General features: G+C 34.5%; 2 protein-coding genes and 1 pseudogene across 4 annotated transcripts; 1 reads left to right on the top strand and 2 right to left on the bottom strand.

Annotated features, from left to right (window-relative positions):
- The first annotated feature begins 226 nt into the window (after positions 1 to 226).
- On the top strand, positions 227 to 26,876 carry LOC120215953 (ATP synthase subunit gamma, mitochondrial-like). Of its 2 annotated transcripts, XM_039213479.1 has the most exons (10): positions 227 to 423; positions 937 to 980; positions 1,112 to 1,264; positions 2,122 to 2,235; positions 2,361 to 2,488; positions 3,688 to 3,810; positions 3,907 to 4,026; positions 4,592 to 4,713; positions 4,888 to 4,981; positions 26,842 to 26,876. In XM_039213479.1, the coding sequence occupies exons 1-9, from the start codon at positions 320 to 322 to the stop codon at positions 4,955 to 4,957; spliced, it is 978 nt and encodes a 325-aa protein (XP_039069410.1). In that variant the 5' UTR covers positions 227 to 319; the 3' UTR covers positions 4,958 to 4,981; positions 26,842 to 26,876. The 2 variants fall into 2 exon arrangements, with proteins under 2 accessions (XP_039069410.1, XP_039069409.1); XM_039213478.1 differs by lacking the exon at positions 26,842 to 26,876 and having other exon boundaries at positions 4,888 to 5,139.
- On the bottom strand, positions 11,954 to 18,262 carry LOC120215952 (annotated as a pseudogene).
- LOC120215951 (RING finger protein B-like) lies at positions 19,912 to 24,883 on the bottom strand. 2 transcript variants are annotated; one of them, XM_039213477.1, is made up of 11 exons: positions 24,643 to 24,883; positions 24,078 to 24,227; positions 23,348 to 23,515; positions 23,092 to 23,244; positions 22,709 to 22,861; positions 22,152 to 22,316; positions 21,830 to 22,006; positions 21,346 to 21,529; positions 20,990 to 21,188; positions 20,304 to 20,462; positions 19,912 to 20,196 (listed from the first exon to the last, which is right to left on the bottom strand). In XM_039213477.1, exons 1-10 carry the CDS (start codon positions 24,824 to 24,826, stop codon positions 20,310 to 20,312), a joined length of 1,686 nt encoding a protein of 561 aa, XP_039069408.1. In that variant the 5' UTR covers positions 24,827 to 24,883; the 3' UTR covers positions 19,912 to 20,196; positions 20,304 to 20,309. The 2 variants fall into 2 exon arrangements, with proteins under 2 accessions (XP_039069408.1, XP_039069407.1); XM_039213476.1 differs by having other exon boundaries at positions 20,318 to 20,462; positions 24,643 to 24,882.
- Positions 26,877 to 27,436: the final 560 nt, after the last annotated feature.

Below are 27,436 nucleotides of genomic sequence, written 5' to 3'. Positions count from 1 at the left end.
AAATAATAACCCAACTTTTATATACACACAAAAACTTAAAAAAAATTATTTTAATAGTTTATCTTTTTTCCTTATTTAGGAATTAGGATTGTTACGAGTTTGACCTGGTAGCTTGAAATAGAAAACGATGTTGTATTTAGCTTTGCTCAAATCCTTTGTATCTGCCTTATATTGTATTACTCTCTATGGTTTTCATTTTAACCGTAACAGTAAAACACTAACCTGAGAGCGAGACTGCCCAAAAGAAAAAACAAAAAGAATAGCATTGATCAACGCTAGCACGGATTTTCTAGGTTTTCCTTTTCTGTATCAGTAAGCAATGGCGATGGCTGCTCTCAGACGCGAAGGGAGGCGTTTCGCCCCTCTGATCTCTCCCCGTCCAATCACCGCCGTCCGATCCTCTCCTATCGCTCCCACTTACGAGTACCGATCTCTATTTCTCGATCTCTTGCCTCATCAGCTAGCATGCATTCTCATTGCATTTATCCTTATTTTACCTTGATTTATGCCTCATTGATTAACAGATCAGGCCATGTATTCTATTTCGCGTTTTGGAGTGATTCGATTCTTAGCTGTTTCTGAGCAAAATAAAGTTTTGTATGACGTACTTTCGGATTTTTTTCGCTCTGTAATTTTGTGCCCCCCCCCCCTCCGCGTCATTTTCTAATAAAAATTTAAATGTATTATATTTCATTAATCTGCTAATGGGATTAGTGCTTTAACTCTTTAATGCTGATTTGTTTTTCTTTTGCGATTAAATGCGTGTCTAAAATGGAGCTAAACAGTTGGTATTGTGGCGTGTTCAATTATTCCAAAGACTGAAAAAAGAGGAATATTTCAAAAAAATTATTGAACATTATAGGATTTATAATGAAATTCACATTTTTGTTAATTTTTTGATATGTTGTGAAGTAAATAAATTAATTTGGATGACAGGGATGAGGGTCCGATTGGTGTTCGATATATTTCAACTCAAGTCGGTAAGATTTGTTTTATTTTCTCTTTGTTTCTTTTCTATGTCACGTTATTCATACTTGCTTGTTACCTTTTCTTTTAGAGTCAGATTCTTGGTGAAGGTTATAACTTGGGTGGTGATCAATTATTTATGCAGTTAGAAACCGGATGAAGAGTGTTAAGAATATTCAGAAAATCACGAAGGCAATGAAGATGGTTGCTGCTTCAAAGTTGAGAGCAGTTCAAACTAAAACTGAGAATTCCCGAGGTCTCTGGCAGCCATTCACTGCACTTCTTGGCGATCTTCCGAGTAGGTCCTCTAACAAGTCTCTGACATGTGTTTCCTTTACTGAATAGTTCAATTGAATTTAATTGTGTTCTCATTGCATTTTTCCTAATGTTTGTTATTTCAAGTTGTTAACAGTTAGTTTGTGCTCTCCCGTTTATGTTGATCTTGTGTTCATGTTGTCAATTGTATGGGGCAGTGACTTATTTTCTTTTATGAGTTTTATCATACCCTCCCTACCTAGAAGGTGTATGCAAATGTAACTTTGATATTTGATTGATAACAGACAAGCTGCACTTTTATAAATGCTTCTTAGTTCATAGCACCATATGTTTGAAAATCTTGTGCTATGTTGGTATGCATTCAGTAATACCTAGCTTGATCAGTTAATCACTAATATTACTTGGTTCAGGTTAAAATAGAGTGGTGTTTTATGCATAGTAGAGAATAAAACTGAAGTTATACAGAACTGGATGCTAAAGATTATGTTAGTTTGACTTGAGTGAATTTCAAATATAGGAGTGTCTGACATGAGTATGTTCAATTTAAAAAAAAAAAAAGATTTCCCATGTATTTGGAAGCATATTGGAGAGTCGCATCCAAATGCCCATGTCTAAAAATTTATTGGACACAAGTGTTGGATGTGGTTACTTAAAGGAAAATGAAGAGTTGAAGCAACCTAGAATTAGAAGTATTTTATCTTTGACCTGTTAAATAACCATACATAACATGCTTTTGAAATTTATGGTTATAGAGTCTTTGCCTGTTTATGATCTTGTTTTATCCTTATACTGTATTGTTTAATAATCTCTTACAGTTTTACTTACATAAAATATATTTTTTCAGCCTTGTTTTATTAACATATCTTGTCAAAATGTTAGGTGTTGATGTCAAGAAGAGCGTTGTTGTAACCATCTCTTCTGACAAAGGTCTCTGTGGTGGAATTAACTCCACAGCAGTCAAGATAAGCAAGGGGATCCGCAAGCTGAACTCTGGTAATTCTCCAAAGCAACATAATATTTTCTACTTCTCTCTCTCTCTCTCTCTCTGTGTGTGTGTGTGTGTGTTCTTAGTTGGTGTCCTCTTTCTACTTATGATTTAAATATCTTGATCTCCACAGGCCCTGAAAAAGAAACAAAATATGTTGTTCTGGGTGAGAAGGCTAAGGCTCAATTGATTCGTGATTCTAAGAAGGACATTGAGTTGATCATAACTGAGCTACAGAAGAATCCTTTGAACTACACTCAGGTCTTTTATTGTTCTTTTATTTGTATTTGGCAGATTCCCAATGAGAGAACCTTTTCATACAAGTTGAAAATTTTATTTCTAAATTGAAAGCTTGATTAATTCATTAAGATCTTCTTGTTGTCTCACTTGAACCGGATATGTTGACTTAAAATCTTAAGTTTCAGTAAATGTACTGGTTGTTGACTTTCCTTTTGATTCAGTTCAGAAAATGCCATATCGGGACAAGTCTGGTTATATAATTGGCAAGAACCTGTAGCTATAGGGTTTAATTTGATAATTGAAGATAATTAATATTGTTGGTTTAGAAAGGAAAGGCTCATTCTTGCCCTGGGAAGTGAATGGTAGCCATCACAGAAATGTAAGATAGTGTTGATATTTGGAGGTAGGTTAATTTGACAATGTTAGAAAACAAGAATAAGAAGAGGATTATATCCAGGCTTAACACCTAGATCTCCTCACTTTTTACATCAAAAGCTTTACATATAGGGTTAGGAATATCTTCACACAAGGTGAAAGAGTATAAAGCTGTAATTTCTCATATAAAATTTTTCTTTACCGGTTGGACGACCTGTGTACATTATTACTTTTCAGCTATCCTCCTCTCACATTGAGTAGATTTCCAAAGTAGGAGCTATTAAAATTGATTTAATGAAGTTCTAAACTATGAAATAAAATATAATAATAGAAGGAAACCTTAAATGGACCATTGATTTCAAATTTTAGGCCAAGGGAAACAAAACATTGACACGTTAATATTACTTCAAGCTTAAATAACAATATTCTAACATCAAATAAAGACTAATTCCAAATTTTCTTGGAATTTAATCTCGACTTTACTCAAGCCACACTTTTGTTCAAGTTGTCTTTGATGAATGTCTTGAACCATTTCCTTTGGTTTCAAATTCTAGACTAAGGGAAACAAAACATTAACATTACTTCAAGCTTAAATAACAATAATCTAACATCAAATAAAGACTATAATTCCAAGTTCTCTTGGAATTTAATCTCGACTTTACTCAATCCACTATTTTCCTCACCTTAACTTGATAAATGTCTTCTTTTTAATTTTGTGGAGGTTGTGGTGGACTTTCTTAGCCATTGATCTCATGGGTGAACTGGAATTCTCTGACATACAGATCTCTTTCTTATGGAAATTTTCTATTTCTTTTCTCCATACTTACAAATATTTTCACCTTCAGGTCTCTGTTCTTGCTGATGAGATCTTAAAGAATGTGGAGTTTGATGCTTTGAGGATTGTTTTCAACAAGTTTCAGTCAGTAGTTTCATTTTTACCAACAGTGTCAACTGTTTTATCACCTGAAGTGAGTGGAACTTTCAGATTGATAGATATTTTTTCCCTGGTTAGGTGTTGCTCTCTATATTCTCTGTTTTTGTTAATTGGTGTTTTATTTGTATAGATTGTTGAAAGGGAAGCTGAATCTGGGGGAAAGCTTGGTGATCTAGATAACTATGAAATTGAGGGTGGTGAGACAAAGGGTGAAATACTTCAAAATCTGGTTGAATTCCAGTTCTCTTGTGTAAGTCCTACATTTTGAAACAAGCGTCCTTATTTCTTGATATTCTGCATGAAATTCTAACCATTAAGGCATGAACTACAACTTAAAAAAATGGACCCCATGTTTCAAATTTGTGAATTTGACACGATACCTAGGTTATTGAGAGCTGTTTTATGATGACCAGAACCACATGCCATGTACTGCTCATTAATACAAATGATTCCAATGATTTCTGAGTTAAAAGTAAACACACAACTGGCTAGGTTCTTATGGTTTTGAAAGAGCTCTATGTTTCCTTGTTACAAATTGGTGCTGACCAGTTCGGCAGGAGGAAAGTTTTTGCTACCCCTTTAAGGAATCTGCACGAATAAGCACATGCAGTTTTTACTTATTAGAGAATATGAAATTTGTATGCTTGTAATCTTGAGGATGCATAAGCCACCTTATCTTCTTACTAGTAAAAAATCTGCCAAAAAAATAAATTTTAGATTATTTTCGTTTTTTTTCTGTTTTCTTGTCTACTGGTATGGGCTAATTGCTATATTCTCTGCAATTTACCATCAAAGAATTCTTGTATTTCCGCCAGGTCATGTTCAATGCGGTTTTGGAGAATGCTTGTAGTGAGCAAGGGGCAAGGATGTCTGCTATGGATAGCTCAAGCAGAAACGCTGGTGACATGCTTGATCGCCTTACCCTCACATATAACAGGTCTCGTGCCTCTGTCATTTTTATACATATGAACTATCATGTGAATCGGTTTGTACACTTGATTAGTATTCTGTTCTTCATCATGTTGTACTGAACCCCATTTAGTTGTTTTAATTTTTTACTCATTTTTCATAGCTGAAGTAAAAATGTTTTGGTCATGTTTGTGTGTTGCAGAACCCGTCAAGCTTCGATCACCACTGAGTTGATTGAGATTATATCTGGAGCATCGGCACTGGAGGGTTAGTATCATATTCTTTTCGCTACTAGTCTTTTCGATGGTGACGAAATAAAATGTCGGTGTACTCTTTTTCTGGACTTATTGGTGTTTCACATTGAATGTTTTGTTGAGGTACTTAAATAATCTCCCGCGGTGTTGAATCTTCATTTCTGGGAAGTATTTTAATTTGTGACGGTTCCAAGCTTCAACAGCCTTTTTGGTATTCATATTCGAGTTTGTGAAAATTTGGTAATTTTATCATCTTATAAATACTGAAATACCTGATGATAAGTATATTGCTGATATCACCCCGACTATTTTGTTTTAAACACACCAACATTATATGAAAAATAGATATATAATAGTATCTCTAAATTTAATTATGTCCCAAAATATAATACATGAATTGTTAATTCTACAGTTCCAATATACAGATGTTGGGGTTAATTTAAAATTTTCATTTTTTTCATATTAATTTTGAAGCCAACCCGTACCCACACCAGTGTTAAATAAAACGTTTTTCAACATCTCAAAAGGTTCTTTTTATTTTTTTCATTACCTTTCTCAACAAAGTCTCTTTCTCCAAATTTTTTCTTTTTCAACATAATATACAATTAAATTGAACCAACAATCAATTGGTCTAGTGAGGTAAGATTACATTCCTTAAGTAAGATTAGGGGTTTGAATCCTGACGTTTGCGTATGAGTATGCAAATTGGGTTAGGAGAATCGTTCTCATAATGGGTTTATGTAAAATCCGATTTGGATTAATTGATTAATAGACCATTATTAGACAAAAACCACGCAAGGTGGGAGTTTAAATTAGAATTTTTTTATTTAAAAAAAGGCACGAAGACATGAACACAAGTCCTCAAAGTTTCAAAGCTTCGATCCTTTCTGGTGATACTTATATCTCATTTACTTAATTAATTTTATAATAAAGCTTAAATACCAAATAAGCTCTCGTAATTGTATTAAAAAACCAAGCAAGTATTTGGTTTGAACCTCTATTTATACTAGCACATAAACCAAAAGACAACCAAGTAAGTCTTGAAATTGTAATAAACATAAAACACTTAGAAAATGAAAAAAAAAATAAACAGTCAGCAAGCATCAGTGTGCTTAAAATTTAACACAATTATAAGAATTTATTCAGTCGTGACTCTCCATTGGATTAAAAGTTTAAATCGAAAAATTATTTTTTAAAACAAAACTTGTATTTAAATTTTATTAGGAATCAATAAAATAAGATTCGCTAAGAATAAAATAAATAGGGTAACTAGTACTTAAATCAGTTTTGGTTCATTTTAGTACTTAAACATTTAATTTTTTAAAAATCATGCCTAACGTTTAGTTTTTTGTTTCATTTTAGTACCCATCATTAAAAACTTAATGCGTTTAGTTGTAACATCCCAAAACAAGAGTAAGTGACTAAAATGAAAGTTTTGAAAATTTGAAGTCTGATTTTGAAAGATTTTTTTATTGTTTAGTAAATAACTGATGAAATAAGGGGTAAAATGGTCATTTGACAAGTAAGATTTTTTATTTTTCCTTTATAAGATAAGGGAACCACGTGGAAAATGAGAGATTTCTCCATAATTCTCTTCTTTTCTTTTCTTCTTCTCCTTCACGTGGAAGCCAAGAGCAAAGGTGAGTTCATGGTTAGTTAATTTCTTGATGAATTCAAGGTTAGTTTGTGATCATTAGACGATAACTAAGCTTAAGGAAAGCTTAAGTTATCTTAAAATCAAAAGATGACAGAGTTAGGAGAGATTAAGTAAAATGAGTTTTTAAGTGAATTCTTGAAATAAAAGGAGTTAGTAGAATTTGAGGTTAAATTTGACTTGTCAAAGGGATAATTAAGAAGTTAGAGGTGATAGAATTGAATTAAGAACACATGGAAAATTTGATGAAATTATTTGATTCAAGAATTATGGTGAATTATGAGGGATAGTGAAGTGTTATAATGTTATAAGAAGGTTTACATAGGTATAGATAAGTTGTAAGGTATAAGGAGAGTTTAATAAGTAGAATTTGAGGACAAAGTAAGAATTTTCGAGCTCAAAATGTAATTTCTGGGTTGTGTGCATCGATGCATCTTCAATGTGTATCAATGCACTCTCAAATAAATGAACATCGAATGCCACTAGTGATCGATACATAAGGAGTGCATCGATGCACCCCCTTAAGATTTGAACAACGAAGGTGAATTGTGTACCGATGCATGGATAGTGCATCGATGCATGGATAGTGCATCGATGCACATGTTAAGGAATGCATCGATGCACTGTAGAATGTATCGATGCACTTCAAAGGGAAATAGAATTAGACCTTTCTTTTGGTCTAAAATGATAGATTAGAATACATCAATTGGATACTGATATGTATCAATGTATGATTATATAGATATCGAGCACGAACAAGTTTCGGGATGACTATCAAGTTAAAATTCGATCGAAAGAAAGGAATCATAAAATGGGATTGGAACTTAGTGAGACCAATGTGAGTGCATATTAGATAGTGTATTATATTTAATGGAAATAAGACTTGTGACAAGTCTATTTCCTATAGTAAAATGCATGAATTCATTAATATGAGCATATGTTTGATATGTTACATGTGTGTATTGATTGTTACATGTGTTAATGGTATGTGTGAATACATGTTATGATACGTTAAGTGTCCATGATATATGTACACATGATAATATGATATAAGTTAAATTATGTAATATGATAAATAACTATAAGATAAGTGAATGAATGTATATATGATAGAGATTATGAATGATATGAAAAGTGACATGAACTACGTGAAAAGAAGCTACATGATTATATGTAAATGTGAAAGAAGTTATGAGCTTATATGAACATGTGATGAATGTGTATATGTGATACAAGTTGCGACATAAGCTATGTGATATGTGACAATGAACTACATGTTTATATTATGTGAAATGTTATAAATGAATGTCCATGTTATGTAATATGAGAGCTAGTGGTATAGTTGGCATGCCAAGAGTCGAGGGTTTACCTATGTTCTACGGAACATATGGATAGAATTACCTATGTCTTTCGGGACATATGGACAGAATTACATATGTCTTTTGAGACATATGGACAATATACCTATGTTCTAAGTAGCATATGGACATTTTACCTAGGTTCTTCGGGACCTATGGACAGTTGCCGAGGTTCTTTATGACCTCTGGATAGGTTCTTCGGGACAATTATACGAGCTGTGGTGACAGCATAGTGCACAACCTCAATAGACTCACACATCTACAGTTCTCACATATGTACATGGGCTAACAAAGAGATAACAATAATTATATATTACATGTAAACTACATGCTTTTGTAATATGAATTGCATTATATGAGTGGCTTAGGTGGTATTTTGAAAGACATGTCTGGTTCGATTCATGGCTCCTTCAAAGAGCCTGCTGGTCCGGGGCCCCCAACTTTAATGGAATTGAAGGCTATCCTAAAGGGTTATTTTTTTGAATCTATTCGTCATAGGGTTAAAGATAGATTGATTATTGAGAGTGATAGTCAGGTGGCAGTTGGCTGGATTAAGGATGTGGTCTCTTGTCCTGTTGTTTATGTTCAAATAGTTAAAGACATTATTCAAAAGCTTAGTGTTTTTGAAGGTTTTATTAGTTGGGTTAGTAGGACAGCCAATATAGAGGCGGATGTCCTAGCTAAGGCGGGTATTGGTTGAATTATGCTCTGTTAAGGGCTGTTTCTTTCTGGTTTTGTATCTCTTGAGGGAGACTGGTTTGTATTACTTTGTTATTTTTGAGTTTAATGAATCCTAGGGCACTCCTTTCCTCCTTGTGTGGATTAAGGAACTATTTTTAAGTTCCGTTAATCACTAAGGGGTTTTATTGAGGCCTTTTATTCCTATCAAAAAAAATTGCATTATATGATTATATGATGATGTGTGTATTTCTTGGTTAAAGAATCATATGTGGCTTAAAAGAATATACATACGAGTATATGATTATAAGACATAAATGATAAGAATATGGATAGTGGAATAAGATTAGTATGGAAATAGTGTGAGATATGTATATGTGTATATTACATTGTATGTAATGTTATATTGTTTTGGTATGACATCATGAGATGATGTGTTCCTGCATGTTTAAATAATTAGAGTTCCTTATAAATGTAATGTCTCACTAAGTCATAGACTTAGCGTGTGATTGTTTCACACATAGGTTACAGAAGCGAGAAGAGAAGTGAAGAAGAGAAAGACAGGTCAGCATCTCTCTTACAAAGTTTCAGATCAGAAAATAGATGATTTAAATGTATTTGGTTATTTTGAATATAGTTGACATATACTAATTGATTGAGTTGAATATGCTCTGAATGGTTGTAAAACAATTTGATAGTACTAATGATTGTAAAGTAATAATTTTCTCAAATGAGGAAATTAAGATTCAATGGCTTTGTAAAGAACAGAGTTTTGAAAAGTCAATGTGACACCTCGGACTCGGATCCGGGTTGGATACGAGTTGGGGGTGTTACATTAGTACTTAAACTATCAGTTTTGGTCCGCTTTAGTATCTAAACTTTCAATTTCTTTCAAAAATTAATGTTAATTTTTTAGCAAGGGTATTAAAATGAAATAAAAACTAAACATAAGATATGGTTTTAAAAACTTTTAGGTACTAAAACGGGTCAAAATTAATAGTTTATGTACTAAACTCAAATTTACCCAAATAAATAATCATAGAGAAGAAAGAAAAAGCACAACAAATTTAGACTTAAGAAATTGGTGGTTAAGTCATGGCGGGTAAGGTCGTTAAGAAAGATGGTTAAGCCTATACCAATTATAGACCCTAAATTCCCCTTTCTATTTCTCATCCAGCATTCTCTCTGTCCCTCTGTTATTTTTTTTCTTTTTTTGGTTTCAGGTTGTCTTGTTTCATGGTTTCTCTGTTTCTCATTCTGTTGATCCATACACGAAATCCAAGACGATACAGGTTGAGTTGAAGGTTTGTTGATTTTCATGCAACTTTCCAATTTCCTTTGTTGTTAGAAAATTGCATGGAAAATTTTGCTGGTTGTACACAAGTTAGTCGTTGTTTTGCCCCAGCCAGAACATTTGATCGATTTGAGGCCTAATTTTGTTTCTTATTTGTATACAGAATGAACTCCTCGATTTGGTGATATAGGATTAGTGATTACTTGATTTCTCAGACATTTCAACTATGGAATCAGGGGATGTAAGTGAAGATAAAAGATCCTCGTCTCGGTTGTCTTTGTCGCCCGCTTCGTCCAGTAAAGATCAATCCACCGATGGTCCGACCATGTCGATCGCCCCATCGGAAACTTCGGGATGGTATGTCTTTAGAACAAGCACGGCGAACCAAGCCGGATGGACCGCAGCGAATGAATTTGATGTCTAAATCCGGTGATTTCAGTTACAACTGCAATCAGTTAACCATTTCGAGTCCATTGATGGATCTCCCAACGACCAGACTATTTGCCGAAATGAGCTCGAATGGTCGGGATTGTCCGGAGGATGTCGTTGAACCAACCACGGCTATGTGGAACCATCCCCTCATGCCCGTAGTTTATCTCAGCTTTCGGATACCAGCGTCAAATCTTTCGCCTTCCCAATGCAAGTTCTCTCACTAATCTCAAAATTTCAAATCTAATAGCCAAGCAAATTCATCAACATTCCATGCCATTTATCTAGTATTTGATACTTTTGCTTGCATGGTCGAAACTGGGTTCTCTTTGTTAATGCTAAGTATTTGTCACGAATCCGCATCTAGGACACAAGTAGGTAGACGATATGTTGCAGATTGGTATGAAGTACTGTGACATTCGATACCAAAGTTGGATTCATTAATGTTGACACCGTAATGCGTACAGAGCCTCGACATAAATCGCTACTTTGAACATCTGAAGTCCTAATCAGTATCATAAACATTAACTAATATATGTGTGTATTTGTTTTTAATGAAGATTGACAGATGGAGAGAAAGGTGGTTCATTCCAAAAAGGTTCACAGAAAAAAACCCCCTCCAAATACCCCTCCGGAAACCCCAAAACCGAGGGACTCTAAATCAGGGGACCCTCAGGAGACCTCTAAACCAGAGAACCTTATATCAGAATCACAAAAGAATGCGGTTCTAAAAAACGATTCACTTGCTTTTGCTGCCTATCTTGTTCATGATCATTCTTCCACGCTGGAGGATGCTTCAAAAGTCATGCATATATATACAACTACATTTATATGCGCGCGCGAACGTGTGTGGTTCCGAAAGCAAGCAACAAGGATCCTGTTGAAGTTTGGGGCTACTTTTCACTTGTTTTCTCTTGTTGTGCATCCTGTTGTTGAGAAGTCTAAGCACTGGAAGATGCTTCAAAAGGCATATATGTAGATATGTGTGCTTTTGGTTTTGAAAGCATCCTCAAGGATCCCGTCGAAAGTTTAGGGCTACTTTTCAATCGCTTTGTCTATGTTTGAAGTTCTCTCCTTTGTTGGTTAATACATTAACTTACTGTAATTCTTAATTTTAGTGAAAACATCGAAGATTCATTTATATTTGTCTTAATCGGAGATAATTTTTTTAGGTTAAGTTCTTCTATTAGTCCTTGTACTATGTAAAAGTTGTGGATTTAGTCCATATATACAAATTGGTCATTTTTAGTCCTTGTATTCTAGCTAAGATGTAGATTTAGTTTACGTTCTCCGATTTGATATTTTAAGTCCCTGTGATTTAGGCATATTGCCCATGTATTATTTAAGTAAAGATTGAATTTTTAAAATCTAAAAAGCACCTGGACTAAAACTAATCAAACTAAAATACAATGACTAAATCTATATCTTATGCATGATACAAGGACTAATAACAGAATTTGAATTATTTCTTATGATGTTTTTAATCTTCTTAGTGATTACTTGATAGGCCAAATAATTGACTAAGAAAACATATTAATGGAAGCAACTGGTGGTCTGGGAATCACATTCACTAAAGGGTAAAATACATTAGTCACTAAATCTTAGGTACATTCACCATTCTATAGTTATGTTTACTGAACAGAAACAAAAATCAATGAGTCGAAATCAGTGTCATTAGCTCGAGCTTTCAAATCAGTCAATGAAAATGATTAAAACTATAAAAATGGAAGCTTCGTGGTCAAATTGCATACGAGGATTATATCAAAATTTTGATCAAATAATCTTCAACACGTTGCTCCAATTTTTTCTTTTTAAATGGTCTCCTTCACAAGTGGAATTTATGAAAATCGACAACTTGAATCTGATGGCCCTCATCTCCGTTGTTTATACCGTCAAAAATAATAATAACCTGAGACCCAGTACCACCGTTTTGATTAACTCGCTGATAGTTATCTCCGTTCCATCCACCAGAACCCTTTGGTCGTCCTGAAAATTCCCCTGGTTTCTGAATTCATTCCTGCCATAGCCTGCTCGGCCACCGTTGAAGTTCCCTCGACCCCTGAAATTGTCACTCTGGAACCCCATTTTACCTGAAGCATACCTTCCTCTTCCTCTTCCTCTTCCAGTCCCAGTACCACTCCCACTGATACCAACTGCAAAATATTTCAGGTTCCCAAAGTTATCCTAGATTATTCGCTGAAGCTAATAGATATACATCATGCATTTGCGAGAAAATATGATAGAAACAAGGTGAGAAGCAACATCCCCGAAAATCTCACCGATCAAACAAATATGTCGAAAGGGTTAATCCGAATATGAACAAAGTCGCTTCATACAATTCATGGCTAGCTAAATTGAATATATTGCACGATAGCCACCTTTTAGGGATCATAACCTTATTAAGCTCAGTTCTATTATTGGATGAACTAAACGTTTGATTTGAGTAAAAAGTATTAGGGGACAAATGGAAAATTTGATAAAATTTCAGCATCAAAATTCTAAATTTTGAATTACCTCGAGTATTAGTCCTCTTTTCTTCTACATCAGCTTGACGATCCCCGATAGTAATTGGTGAAGACTGGAATGAGAGAGCACATCCATAAATTCAAAGATTAACCATACGAAACACAGAAGGGAGTCTGTCCAAGATTAACAAGGAATTCTACAAATACTTCTTAGCTTATTATATAAAACCGAGGCCCCTCAATAATATCAAATTTAAGTTTTGCAACGAAAATACGGTGATGCAGTTGAGAGAGCTGCAAAAATAAGGGATGAATGGTAATCTAAAGCTTTTTTTTTTTTATAAGAATTGGCCCCATTAAAAACCCCCTTTATAATTATTGTGTTGTGAAACAAAATAATCGTTGGAAAGGGGAAAAGGGTGCCCAAATTTTATTACCAAACATAAGATTACAACCAAAACCAAATAAACACTTAGTACAAAAGGCCTTCAACTCAACAACCCACCTACCCCAATCTCCCACACCAGTAGCTCAACACTCCCTAACCTATACCAGGTTTAGCTAAACAGTCCACTTCCCCATTAACACATCTATTAATATGTCTTATGATAACATTAAAGTGCATCACAGACTACTGAATCTCTGTGATCATATCGACATAAAGAACCGGGCAGAGTTCCGGGTTGTTGATCCACTTCAGAGCAAGAAGTGAATCACTTTCAAGAATCAGTGACCCTTTATCCCTCTACACTGAATCAAAGAATAAATCCAACCCAGCTTTGATTGCAACAATCTCTGCAAGAATCGGAGTGCAAGGTCATGTCGCTTCTTGAGAAGAAAGCCAACTTATTATTCTCAGCATCCTTAAGCACACCACCAATACCACTTCTCTTCCAGTCAAAAGCTACTGCCCCATCAACATTCACCTTAAAGAAACCCGCAGGAGGGGGGGCACCACTTTAACTTAGGCAAACAAGACTTATAAGGGTGATGCTTATCTGCCAAGGTTAAATCACCCACAAGGCTATCAATCTAAATAGAAACGTCCTTGTATTTAGCTAAGAACCAAGAAGCCACCCTATATCTCACCAAAAAGAAAAGATTAAAGCTTTGGTTTAACTTTAGGTTTAGGGCCTTAGAATTGTGCAACGGGAAGGTGCATTAAAGTGAAATTTTTACGACATCCAAAAGACACCAGTTACAATTTAGTTGGCTAACGCTTTTGGATTTTCCAACTTAATTCAGCAAGGCTGCAAATTGGTGCAACTGAAAAGTGGCTGATATAAGGAAAAATATAAGATCTAAACTACAGAAAACATTACAAGGTTCCGGATTCATTTCCATGATTGTATATACTGACTAAAAGTTGCAGAACAGAAAAACATCGGATCAAGGTGGATTTATTATTTCAGGCCAGCTGGTTTAATTACTTTCACAATCGGTAGGGTTTTATCAAAGAATGTTCTACAGAAATCATCAAATCAGATACAATTCGAGTTGCCAAACCTCATGTTCACATGACCTGACCCAAACCATCTCTAAACATTGACCTGATTTTGGGCTTTAGTTCTTGTTTCTTATCTTTTCGAGGTAGTACTTTGTTTTAAGCCAAGGAAGGGGGCCCTTGACATGATTGTAAATATCAAGACAGCTTAACCTCATGACACATGGTATGTATTTGGGAGAGACTAATTAAATGCTGTAAGTGATAGAATGGAAGAGTGAATTATGCTAGTGGTCATACCTCAAGTGCAATCTGAACTGAACTTGCATTCTTGAATTCCACGAACCCGAATGTGAATCCCTGCTGCAGGAGGAAAGAGATACACAAAAACAGTAAGAACCAAGAACTTGAAATGTCAAGTATCAACTAGGAAGGAGAACTGGAGAAGCCCAAATCAATATCTTAGTCAACCTTATTGCTTCTGACTTGGATGCCATTGCGCTTAATGGGTCCAAATTTTTTGAATGCCACCTCAAGTTGTGCAGGTGTTGCAGTGTAAGGCAAGTACCGTATATATATGGAGTGTCCTTCAGCTTTGGTAAGAACAAAGTAAATGAGATTTATATTTAAACCAAAAAGAAAAGAATATGCATCATGATATATCGTCAACCATGCAAATCACATATGCCTGATTTAAATCCATAATTTATATATTTATTCATTGAAATCTGAAAAGGTATGGATCTAATTTCCTTGCCAAAGATAAAAAAATATATATTGCTATTATTATCCAATCGTGCATAAATGGAGTTGGCAATTATCTTCCTCATTGTCATTGCTACTTTCGGGTGCATTATCACTGTCAGGTAATGCTGCCTCACTGACCGGAGCAGGTTTTACAGAAATAATTGAATGTGGTTCTTTTGGTGCTATCGTCACCCTCACATTATTGGTAGGAACGTAGACTGGAGTCGAAGCTGTATTACTTTTTATTACTTTGACCTAATATGTAATTTGGTAAGTTCAATAAAAAAATAACAGGACCAACTAAATCATGACAAAAAAGAAAAAAATCATTAACATTAACTCACAATTGAAGCATATGATTTCTTACGTGCATCCTCCAAAACTGCAGGAGCTGAATCAATAGTCACAACACTCTCACGATGAGTTACAATGTTTTGGGGTTCAACAACTTCTTCAATAACCGATCCTTCGTCCTTATCTGAGGGGTTAAAAACTTCAGCACCACTATTAATATCTTCATCTTCTGCGTACGTTATTGGGTCTTCCACAAGATGGTCATGAGCTGCCTCTGGAAGAAAAAGCAATTCCAAGATTCGAGCTTGAGGAAAGTATAAACATAATTCATAAAATGAGAGAATCAAGTCCTTGGTAAGAGGTGTAGCTACTTATGTGGAAGGAAAGGGCATCATTTCAAGACATATTGTGAGAGCTGCTAACTGGGAAGCGGATGAGTTAGCAAAAGCTGGTATAGGATGATCTGTGGTTATGAGTTATAGTTATTAAGCTGTGGTGTCCATTCAGTTTTTTTAAGGTGTATGGTTTTAGTGCGGCAGTTAGTGTTTAGGTTGTTAAGTCTTATGTTATAAGCAGACTATGGTTATGGATTGGTTGTATGTTATGTTCCAGATTAATATAATTCAGAGGCGTTCTTTTCCTCCTTCCTATGTCCTTCATGTTACTTATATAACATGTAGGATATGAAGGGGGGTTTTAATGAGGCCTATATTCTATCAAAAAAAAAGTCTAACCTGGTTCTGGTGCCAAGGCAGATGTTGAAGCCTGTTCATTGATGTCGTTAACTGGAATGGAGTTTTGCAACTCTTTGTCCTCAACATATCTAAAAACATCATTTAAGACAAAGTAACCTTTGTCTTGTGGAGCTAGAAAGAAGGTTTGTGTGAATTTCCTTCTCACATTGTCCTTTCCGGTTAAGCATCCAGTTACTAGTACAATGACCCCTTTCTCAAAAGAGTCTTGAGCATCTGCAGTTTTAATCTCTGCTGTATAGTCCTGGTAATTCAGTGACAGTACCTTCTCATTGATTGCTTACTCGAAAGAAAATATAAAAGCACTCATCAACCAAAACACGTTTAAGCTATGTTAAGAGAATGAGAAACAGAGAGAGATGCGGGCAAATAATAGTAATAATTATTTATTTTAGGAAAGATATTAGTTTATTTTTATTAGGAGTTTTATTAGGCAACGTTTATTCAACTTTATTAGGAGTCTTTAATAGGCAACTGTTATGCAATTTTATTAGGAGTCTTTATCAGGTAAAAGTTTTTCTCCTTCATTGTAACCTCTATATAGGAGGCCATCTCCTATTCAATAAAGTTAAGAAATATTTTGAACCTAAAAATTGAGATCATACGACTCTCTCTCAAACGAGTGATCAGGAAACAGTTTGGAACCAACTAAAGGACCGCTATTCTTTAAGATGGTTGAGCCATGTTAAGAAGGTTGAACGTAGATTCAACGGACTATGCTTTAATTGTGATGACTTATATACGAGGGGTCACCAATTCGAGAAACAGTTCGAGACTATAGTAGAGATTGACTAGGGAGTAGCAGATGGAGACGATCCTAATCCGGAGAAGGGATAGATGCACAAACTATGCAATCCCGAGCTTGCGTACAAACTCTTTTTCTAAGAGGAGTAATGTTATGCACAAATAATAATAACAAGAAGACAAATGTGCAAAGTTATCCTGTTCGTACGAGATCCTATACCTGGGACCATCTATTCAAGTCAAATATGAGTCTCCCGCAAACAAAGAGTTACAAAAATATCCATTCATTAAGTTAAACATATGCATTTAATAGATATACCGAGCTTCTCCCAGAGTTTCCCACACTTTTTAAAACTGAAATTCTTAGTAACAATCATTACAATTAGTCTCGATAATCATTCTTGAAGAACTTGTCATTTACCTAAAGCACTGGAATAACCAATGTACAAAAAGAAAGAGGTGTGTATTTTAATTCTCACTGACAATATGCTCATGCCTATTACTGGAGGAATTTATTTCAACTCCCAATATGGACTTACTTGCATGGTTGTCACTGTTGTCATGTTGCCATACATATCTGGCCGACTTAAACAACTCGAATCTTGATAAAATCTATGCACAAGATTCGGTGATTGGTGAAGAATTTGGTAATAATGCTCCACAAAAACATTTCCAACAACTTGAGCACTAGGAGTACCCGCAGGATTTCCTTCCTTCAAGGCCATCTGCTCATTTTCAATGAAATAAACAAATAAATCGTCAAATACCGACATCCAACTACAAAATTGAAATAATCTATAAGGATTACTGTCCTGAACTTTCACCAGAACATAAAGAAACATGAAACAAAAATACTTTAAATAACATCTACGAATGACAATAAACATAAGATAAACAATTATATATGTCGTAGATAAATCATCCGAAACTCACTTAAAAAATACAAGATATTCAACATCCTAAACAACTTTAACCAACAAAAAGCAGAACACGAACAGAGATGCAAGGGGAAAAACCTTTTCACCATAAATTAGTAATTTGATAGTTATAAACGCTAAACTACTTTAAATACTATGCCAACAATTCTGAAGCAATTCAAAAACACTCCAAAGCTAAAACAAGTAATAATAAAAACCCATCACTGAAAATAGATTCTTCTAAGCTTACAAGGCAAAGAAATAGTTCTTTATATCTAAAAACAGCTAACACAGAATCAGAAAAGTAATAATTATAATTACACTAATAGCAAACGTTTAATCAATAAAACGAGGAAACCCCAGAAAACCCTTGATAGAAAAGAAGAGTATGAAGCATATTAAATAACCAAATTGAAGTGAAAGTCGGGAATCTGAGGTTGATAAGCATATCAATCATATATAAACAATCAAACAGATATCAAATGCAATTAAAAGAGAGGGAGAGACGGAGAGACGCCCAAAGCCAAAGAGAGTATGCCTTGGAAGCACTGAAGCAGGAATTGAACAAACTACAGCTACCCGAACTAAATATATTTAAATTGTTATTATTATTTTAGGCCGCTACTGAAATTAAAAGGTTTATTAGTAAAATAATCCCTCCATTTTAAAAAAAAAATCAATTAAATCCATTACAATCTTTTGTACCCAATTAAATTCCTTTAACTTTAAAATTAATTAAAAAATCACTTTAATCGATACTAACCATCAAATATATTAATGTGATGATATTTTCTATTAAGTTAGGGTGATTATAAGTGAGGATATATCATATATATTCTAAAGACTTTTAACTATTTGACAATGAACGTTCAAATATTCTGTAATTATTGGTGTTCTAACCCAAGATCTTTAGAGATAACAATCATCCATTTGATTACTGAGGTCGCTTGACTCGTGTTATTAACGTGATATCTAAAATTAAATTTATTTATCATTTTAAGTTTTTTTTATATGAATCATTTTATGGTGTATGATTCTTGAAGTGTATCACATTATGTTTGCTAATACTATTTATATTTATATTTATTTAGTGAAGAGAAATTGAGATCAGTTATGATGGATATTGAATTGAGTACTAAAATAATCTCATAATAAACTATAGATCAGTTTCATTCTGCTAAAATTCAAAAGAAAAATCATTCTATTACACCATGAAATGAGATTAGATCGTGCCATTCAACATTCTTTTAAAATTTAGTGTATGCCCATGTTGCAGCATGCAACTAGCAAAAGTCGGTTACAGGCATCTTGAATTTGGTGATGAACGCTAAACTCTTATACCAAGAATACATGTTCCTTCTAAGGTAAATTTCTTTTCGAATTTCATCCACTTCAACACTAGTACGAGTTCATTTTTTGTAGGTTTTGTTCCTTGGAAAAAATCAATATGAGGAATGATCAAAATCAATTTTAATGGTGTCTTTGATGCCACACGCCAAACTTTTGTTGGAGTTATTGCTAGAGGTTATGATAGCAACGTTCTTGGTGGTCTGGCCCAACCATTCGTTGGTTGCTGTGAAGTCAATCTTGCTGAGATTCATGCTTTGATAGCTGTCATTTGTCTTGCTTGTGATCATGGCTGGGAATCTGTCCACTTTAAGACTGATTCGACTGTTTTTTAACTAAGATGACTAGGCAAACTCAAGATTATCCACTTTTGATTTTCATCTTCAGGAGGCGCGTCATCTCTTCCAATCTCACCTGGTACTCATATCTCTTATGTCAGTCAAGTTTGTAATACTGTTGCTCATACTCTTGTCAGTTGGGCTCTTAGAATTTGTTGTGCTCTTTTTTTTTAGTAGGTTTGTGCTGATCTTATTGCTATGGTTGTCTCTGATTAATCTTAATATATTTTGGATACTCTTTTCTCTTTATTAGGACTTAGAAGGGGTTTTTAATAAGGTTCGTAGGTTTATTTCAAAAAAGTACTTATGGTTATTGAATCGGATCGGTTTAAAATTTTAATCTATTCAAAAAAAAAAAAAGCAAAAGTTTCTACATGCCTAGCTCGAGGAGAAACCGCCAGTGTTATGCATTCTCCCACCGGATTTCTCATCGTCGACATTACTTTTTCTCGTTGCAAACAAAGCATCTCAGTCCAAAGACGATAAAACCATCCGATGAACAGTTCTAAACAAAACTAATTCATGCATGTAAGAGCTCAAATAAAACGGAGGTATTCTTTGTTAGAAAGCAAAACAGAAGAGAATCAGTGGGTGGCCGATCATCAGTTAGTAAGTAACCCGGATAGATTAAACATTGATCAATCACATGCATCTATACCCAACTAACTTGAAGTCATATACATGGCTTCTGGATTTTCATTGCACTGAGTAGTCACCGGTAACGGGTTAAAGATCATCAAGATTCATAATGATATTTCGGGCTTGTTATGCTCCAAGGTGTTCGGTCTCAGCTCATCTGCCAGAATATTAAGAAAAAAAATGTGTTCACCAGATGTATATTAAAATATGAAACCAACAAATTCAAATAAGTTTGCAATCGTGCAAAACACATGGTACACTCAACCGAGCCTAAGTACCTTTCTTGGGAGATAAGGTGATGGAGAAACCGGTCGTTGTGGATCCAATGCCTTCCAGAAAAGCACTGCTGGAGTTTGGTGCATCACTGGCCTTATCATAGTTTAAGTTCAGATGAGCTACGGCCGGTTCTTGCATTGCAAGGTTCTGCAAGAGAAATGATCAGCACAAACTTGTTATATGACACATGCCGATCAACGTCAAACAATGATGGCTATTGAAACTAGAAATGGTGTGTTTAGTTTTCCTCGATTATCCACAAGAAAAATGACTATTAAAAAGTATCACGTATGTAACACCGACTTCATTTTCCCTATTTATGACGCATATTCAAACTTGGGTATGGAGGTACGATCCTCCACATGTAGAGCTGTACTTCCTAAGTAATCTCAATCATGAACATATCAAAGGAAGAAGAGATAATGCAACCAAAAAGAGATAAAATGGTAAGCACAAGCATAAACCACTGATTCCCTAGTTCTCAACTTCTAGTAGCCAACCGGAATCACCGGATCGAGAAGTAACAATTTGCTTTTTGTAAATTGCATTATAATCCAACATTTGACAAAGATATTCAAGGATTTCCATAAGATTTAGGGTAGTTCAAGTGGAAGCCAAATCATAATTCTTACTCGAGTTTTAGTTGATCAAACATAAAGGAAAGAGGTACGAACCTTACAGGTTGATAGATCAGGAGGTGCAGGATTCCTTGAACTCGGAACAGGAGCTTCCGTCTCAAGCAATGAATAATACTTCTCATGAACATCATGTTTATGAACTCCACAATTCTGCACCACGCTTCTTGAAGATTTGGATTTACTATTGCAATCACCATTTAATACAGTACCCACACCTTCTACGGAAGTCCTTTTTCTGAAGCAAGTACCCCATATTAAGACTAAGCAAAAGTATCCAAGACGTAATTTATAAACGAAGGATGCAGGTAGACTAGCAAGAATTATAAAAAAGACTGTTGGCTACCATGATCGATGTTGGTTAAAGGAGAAAGGATGCAGCAAGAATTTCCTACCTACAGAGATTATAATTGGCTACATGAACAGAGCTGGGCTTGGCTGAAAACAGTATTCCTCGAAGAGGCTTCCCGTCTATAACAGTCTCAATGGTATATCCATGTGGGAAGCTCTCAGTAAGTTCAGCATGAAATGTCTTCTTCCCCTGATGTAGAACTTGTATTGATGGAGAATTCTCTCTTCCTGCAGCATTGGATGATATTACAAGTTAAAATCGTACCAATGAGGGAACATTTCTATATTACTATGACTTGATTTTTCTCATGTCCGATGCATATTTATATTTCTAAATTGAACAAGCCCGTGGTGGAAGTACATCTGTATCCGACACACACCAAGTCTGTAACATAGAAGAAACATTTTTTTGGATGTTTACTAGTTTAAAAGTAACAATTGTTCATTGAAACTATGGTTTAAGACATCCAAGAACGTTTCACCACCAAACGCAGTATAGCACAAAATATAAGAAACAAGCATCCTTACTTGCTTGGCCATAGCTAAACAAAGGAATCGGTTGGAAGTGTACATTATTGCCGACTTCAATACCACCGAGAGCTTTATCATGTACAAGATTACTAAGATTTTGTTGTTGGCACTTTAACTTCAGCTGCTTTCTCAAGGATAATTTCTCCAACGTCCTTTCATCCCGTACAACAAGCCCTGAATGTCAAATTAATTGCTATTAGAAAATCAGCAGAAGTGATTGATTAAAAGATTTATGGATTCCGAGGACGACCGACAAATAAAAATGCAGCCAAGCTGGCAATGTTATCAATTCAAGATAAACGGAATTTTAAGAGTAAACCTGTATATAAGAAGTACATGTCATCCAGTGCTTCAAGAGTCTTATTACAGCCGCCAACGAACATAAGAGCACCACTCTTCAGGGGATCCAAACAATCCCCAGAAACCGCAAATCTAGCAGAAGGACCATCACCCGTAGTAATCACCCTGGTCCACAAGCCAGTCTCTGCACCAATGATAAAAAAACATAAAATATGAACTAACCAAACTTGTAAGGAAAAATATAAGTTTGCCAGCAACCCTTCCAACCGCAAGGAAAAAAATACAATTATATACATATTATGAAACGCATATTTAAAGAAAACATATGTCTTTCCCTGATTCTCATACAAAGGAACGAAAAATGAATTTACATTGATTCCTTAACTCTTAATGCTTCTTCTTAAGACTCTAACATACATAAAGAAACAACTCTCAGAAACATAGTGATAAGTTCTAAATTAGGGGTTTGTCAACACCACCTGGAGGTGCAATGAGTCTATTCATTCCATTTCTCTGGTTTCTGAAACAAAGACTAATCCATGTAGATAACACGACCAACAATAATGTAATACGTACCAACATCAAGCATGTAGAGATCATTGTAAAGATTTTGAGCATCACTAAATCCCCCAAAAACAATTAAGTTCTTGCCAAAAGCAATTGTGGAGTGGCCAGCACGGGGTGGCAATATCTGGCCTGAGGTAGTCAGCTGTTTCCATGCAAGAGTATCTAGTTCAGATAAAACAATTCCAAAAACAACAACATTAAAATCAGCATGTTATAGTTGGATTTATATATCGTCAAAGCTATTAGTTGTTTCATACATATAAGTTGAGCACAAAGTCAAATACCCCGTGTAAACTTAGAAAACGATAGATATGCATGCAAACATAGAACACATAAGTGGAGGGAACTCGGTTAAAAGAAAGAAAGAAAAAAAAAAGAAGGAAAATCGATACCTGCGTCAAGGATATGGACATCAGATAAATAGTAATCACGTGCATCTTCACCACCAATTACAATAATTTTGTTCTTCCAAGATGAGCAAGTATGGCCATCGCGGGCAGATGGTTGGTTTCCTGATGTTTGAGCACGCTTCCAGACAAAGGTCTCTACAAGTCGAAGTAATGGAATATAGATTAAAAAAAACATAAATCCAAAAAGGAAGGGCATAAAAAATGTCAAGATGTAACAAATCACCGTCAAGATGTTCACCTGTATTTAAAATATAGAGATCGTTGTAATATATTTCATCATTGCTATCGGAAGATTTCCCACACCCACCAAATATGAAGAGCCGTTTGCCAACAACAGCTGCACTGTGACCCTCGCGTGCCTCTGGCCCCTCACCTCTTACACTTGGACAAATCCATGTGTCTGTGCCTGCAACATAAATAAGTAATGCAGTTATGCATTCTCTACTACAATCATCTACCCATAGCAGTAACTTTTTGAAATAAACCACTTAATGATAATGGTAATTTAGTCTTAAAAGATCAAGGGGGAAAAGATGCTCTAATAGCAATCTAGTAATTTCCAGAAAATCGCTCCGCAATCCTCACTTTCCTCCATTCACTTTGTATGAAAAAACAACAACAACAATTCCACATAATTGATTCTTATCACTCATATGGGGGTGGCATTGTGCTAGACTGCTAGTATGGATAGAAATAGACAGCTTGGGAGTGCATAACCGAAAGCACGATTCGTAAAAGTTATCTGTCTTTACAAAGTATATAACGCCATTAAACAAAGTTTCAAGACAAACACCAAAGTATATTAATTCTTATAACAAACTTCAAACGGGAAAAATATGGTGATTTCTATCACACCTAATCAATCCACTTTAACAAAATGATAACATTCATAGAATTGAAAGAGAAAAAAATAAGACAAATGCAGATAAATGGTCATGAAAAGTTAATCAAAGAAAAAAAGAACTCACAGGTTTCTAATATGTGTAGATCCTTAAGAGGTTTCATCCCATCGGTACCACCAAAAACAAATAGATTGTCATCAACAGTGGTACAGCTATGGCTATCTCTAGCACGTGGCAGTGTGCCTTTCATTACAGGTTGACTCCATGTCTTCTTGGCTGGAAAAAATTACAATGTGGGAATATTTGAGAGTGATTAAAAGATCATTAATATGGGGAAAATGGTTCCAAGAACAATAAACTCATAAAAAATTCCAAAAAACAAGAAAAGTTTATGCCAACGATATCATGCTAAACCAAGCACATATCAAAGCATCAATGCTACACCAATGTTCCACATAAACAAAATCAAAATGCTTTATAACAAGATAAACCCAATAAAATCCCCAAAATGTAAACCTCAACAACATATCCACCAAAGGAATCAATTAAGAAAACATATATAAGACAACCATTTCATCTTAAACACGAACGAGAACCACCATGTAAAGAGTAAACCTCAAAATCCGACGTAAAGACTAAACACGAAATGAGAAAAAAAGAAAAGAAATCCAGATTTTAAAAAAGGACCCACCAGTGTCAAAGACATGAACTTGATTGGTTTGGCAATTATCTTTGCCATAACCACCAAAAACATAGAGAAATCTGCCTCCTTTAATGGAGTTACAAGTGTGTCCCCATCTTTTGCCTGGCCATGAACATGCTTCTCCGATACATCCAGCTTCTTGTTGATTAAGCGGAACCTTTTCCCACCTCATTTCTCTCTCTTGTAGTTGTTTTTGACAAGAAAAGGAAAAAAATTTGAGCGGGAAAATTGCAATATTTAAAGGGAACACACAGGCTATGGGCAAGGGATTTGAGACTTTGAGTGGATTAGGAGTTCATGCAAACAAATAAAAAGTGGAAATAGCATGTGGACACGTGTATCAGTGTTAGGTGTGTCCCATAAAGGAACGAATAGGCGGCTGAAAAGTGATGGATCACTGAGGAAAACAGCAATCACGTATTTTTCCATCAGACTCTTACTACAACTTGGGCTTGTATGACGTCAAGAAAAGGTTGGGATTTTATTTTGTGTTTAACGGTCGATAATGACACGGTATAGATGGTGAGTTATTCAGATTAATTCGATCAATACTTGATAAAAATACTTGACGTGAATGAATTTGATTTGAGCTCGAGTTTAACTTGAGTTTTTAACGAGTCAAAACGAGTTACTTAATACTTGAGTAAAAAAGTTAACTAATAAATAGAAAAAATTATATATTAGAACTCTATTTTAAAAAAAAATCAAACTATTAATAATATAACATTTATGTGTTTATTTTTTTAAATGTGGTAGAAAGTTTTTAAGTAAGGTTTGAGTGTGAGCTTCAATCGAGTTAAGTTCAAGATTTGTTAAGATAAATTACACGCTTACTCATTGAACTTTATTTTCTCTCATATTTCACTTACCGTACTTTCAATTTTTTCAATTTGCTCACTGAAATTTAGACATTAAACTTTTTTGTCACACGACCGTTTTCTTTCTAATGGTGTGAAGATATGACAATCAACACCAAAATAGCGTAGTTTTGGATTTTATAAAAAATTAAATTTAGATCAAAACGACGTAGTTTTAATCTAAATATTTTTTTTTCATTTTGGCTCTTTCCTTCATTGTTCTTCTTCCTCCCCTCATCTTTCCATTTCTCTCCTAATCTCATTTGAACTCAGATTCTGACCATATTGTCGACAGATATCTAACCACTTCTGAGCACCTTTACCGAAGATCAATGATCAAATATTGACTTCCAAATTTGCAAAAAGAACTGTGCTACCATCATTTATAATTTTTCAAGAGTCGAAAGAAGAAATTAGAGGGACAATACGAAGTTCGATTGCATCATACAATGCTTGAAGAAATTAATCCCTAGGGAAAAATATTTTGGATTAAACTAATGCCACAAAAATAATGGATTCTAAGTTCAAACCAAAATCTAAATGAGCAATTCCCCAATCTTCTTCACTCTCACAGCTTCTTCACAATCTTTTCCTATTATCAGAATGAACAAACCAAAAAATAATAGAATGAAGATAAAATCCATAAAAGATGAAGATCAATTCTTTCAAAAAAAAAAACAAGCACATGCAGTGAACAAGAAAACAACTAAAAATCAAAACTAGAAAATGAGTTTCCTAAAATAAGATTTATAAATTGAAGAAAATTTGTACCTCAAACTTGGAGAATGAAATGGTGATATGAGTCTTTTATGGGGTATTCATCATTTCTCCATTGTTAAAAAAATTTCCTATTTTTTTTATCAATTTATTTTAAATTTTAAGATACCAAATATAGAGTAATGAGAAAAGAAATAATAAAACAAAGAATAATGAGGGGGAAGGCGGGATAAGACTTGGAATTTTATAAAGATAATTATTTTGAAATATAATAAAATTAGATAAAAAACTAAAAAACCATATAAATAGAGAAAGAAATAGAGGAAGAAAAAGGAATAGAGAAAGAGTAAAAATGAAAAGCAAAAATAGTTTATCCTTTTTTCTACGTGTCATTTATAATATTTTCAAACGATTTAAAAATTATTAATATATTCCAAGTCATAACGCTATTACAAAATTAACAACAGAGTGAACAACTTTAAAAAAATAATGGAATTGGGGCAAATCGAAAGCCTGAGTTGTTTAAAAAAAATATTTTTATCTCAAATATTTTCTTTAATTTCTTTAGAATAAATATTTATTTTATTTTACCTGTAAATAAAACCCTTATTTATTTTCTTTCATTTTTCATCCAGATCAAAATAAAAACCATCTAAATCAGCAACTCCCAAGTCTTTGTAGATCGACCATTACTCTCTCTTTACTACTTTATTTTATATATTTATTGAGATTAAAGAATTTATTTGACATTAAAACGACGCGCGTCAAATTGGCGCCATTATAGGGGAACTCAACAAAGGTTATTGTTCTCGTTTTTTTATTTATGACCAGGAAGAACCTAAACACACTAGAAGAATTTAATCCAGAGATCGAACCATGAGTTAGATGAATCTACGGACAAATACTTCGGAAGAAAAAAAGACGACGATAGGAACAATCAAATCCCAAAGAATCAATTGAAGCTATCTCCCATGAGCAACCGATGTTTTCTACACAAGAAATATCAATGAGTTAGATGAGTCACATTCATTAGAGGAACCAATACCCGATGCCACACGTAATACAAAAGCACCATAATCGATGGGCGATCCAATGATCCGAGAGTTAGTAACTGTTCTTGCGGTTCAACAACCTCTCTTCATCGTCTTCCCTCAAGGTGAAACCTCATTTCAGCTTAAAACGAGCTTATTCATCTTCTTCCTACCTTC

This window comes from Hibiscus syriacus, unplaced genomic scaffold (assembly GCF_006381635.1).
Source record: "Hibiscus syriacus cultivar Baekdansim isolate YM2019G1 unplaced genomic scaffold, ASM638163v2 tig00110156_pilon, whole genome shotgun sequence".
Classification (NCBI taxonomy): Eukaryota; Viridiplantae; Streptophyta; class Magnoliopsida; order Malvales; family Malvaceae; genus Hibiscus; species Hibiscus syriacus.
Note: the sequence above shows the minus strand (reverse complement) of the source record. Positions and strands in the feature narration are given on the sequence as shown.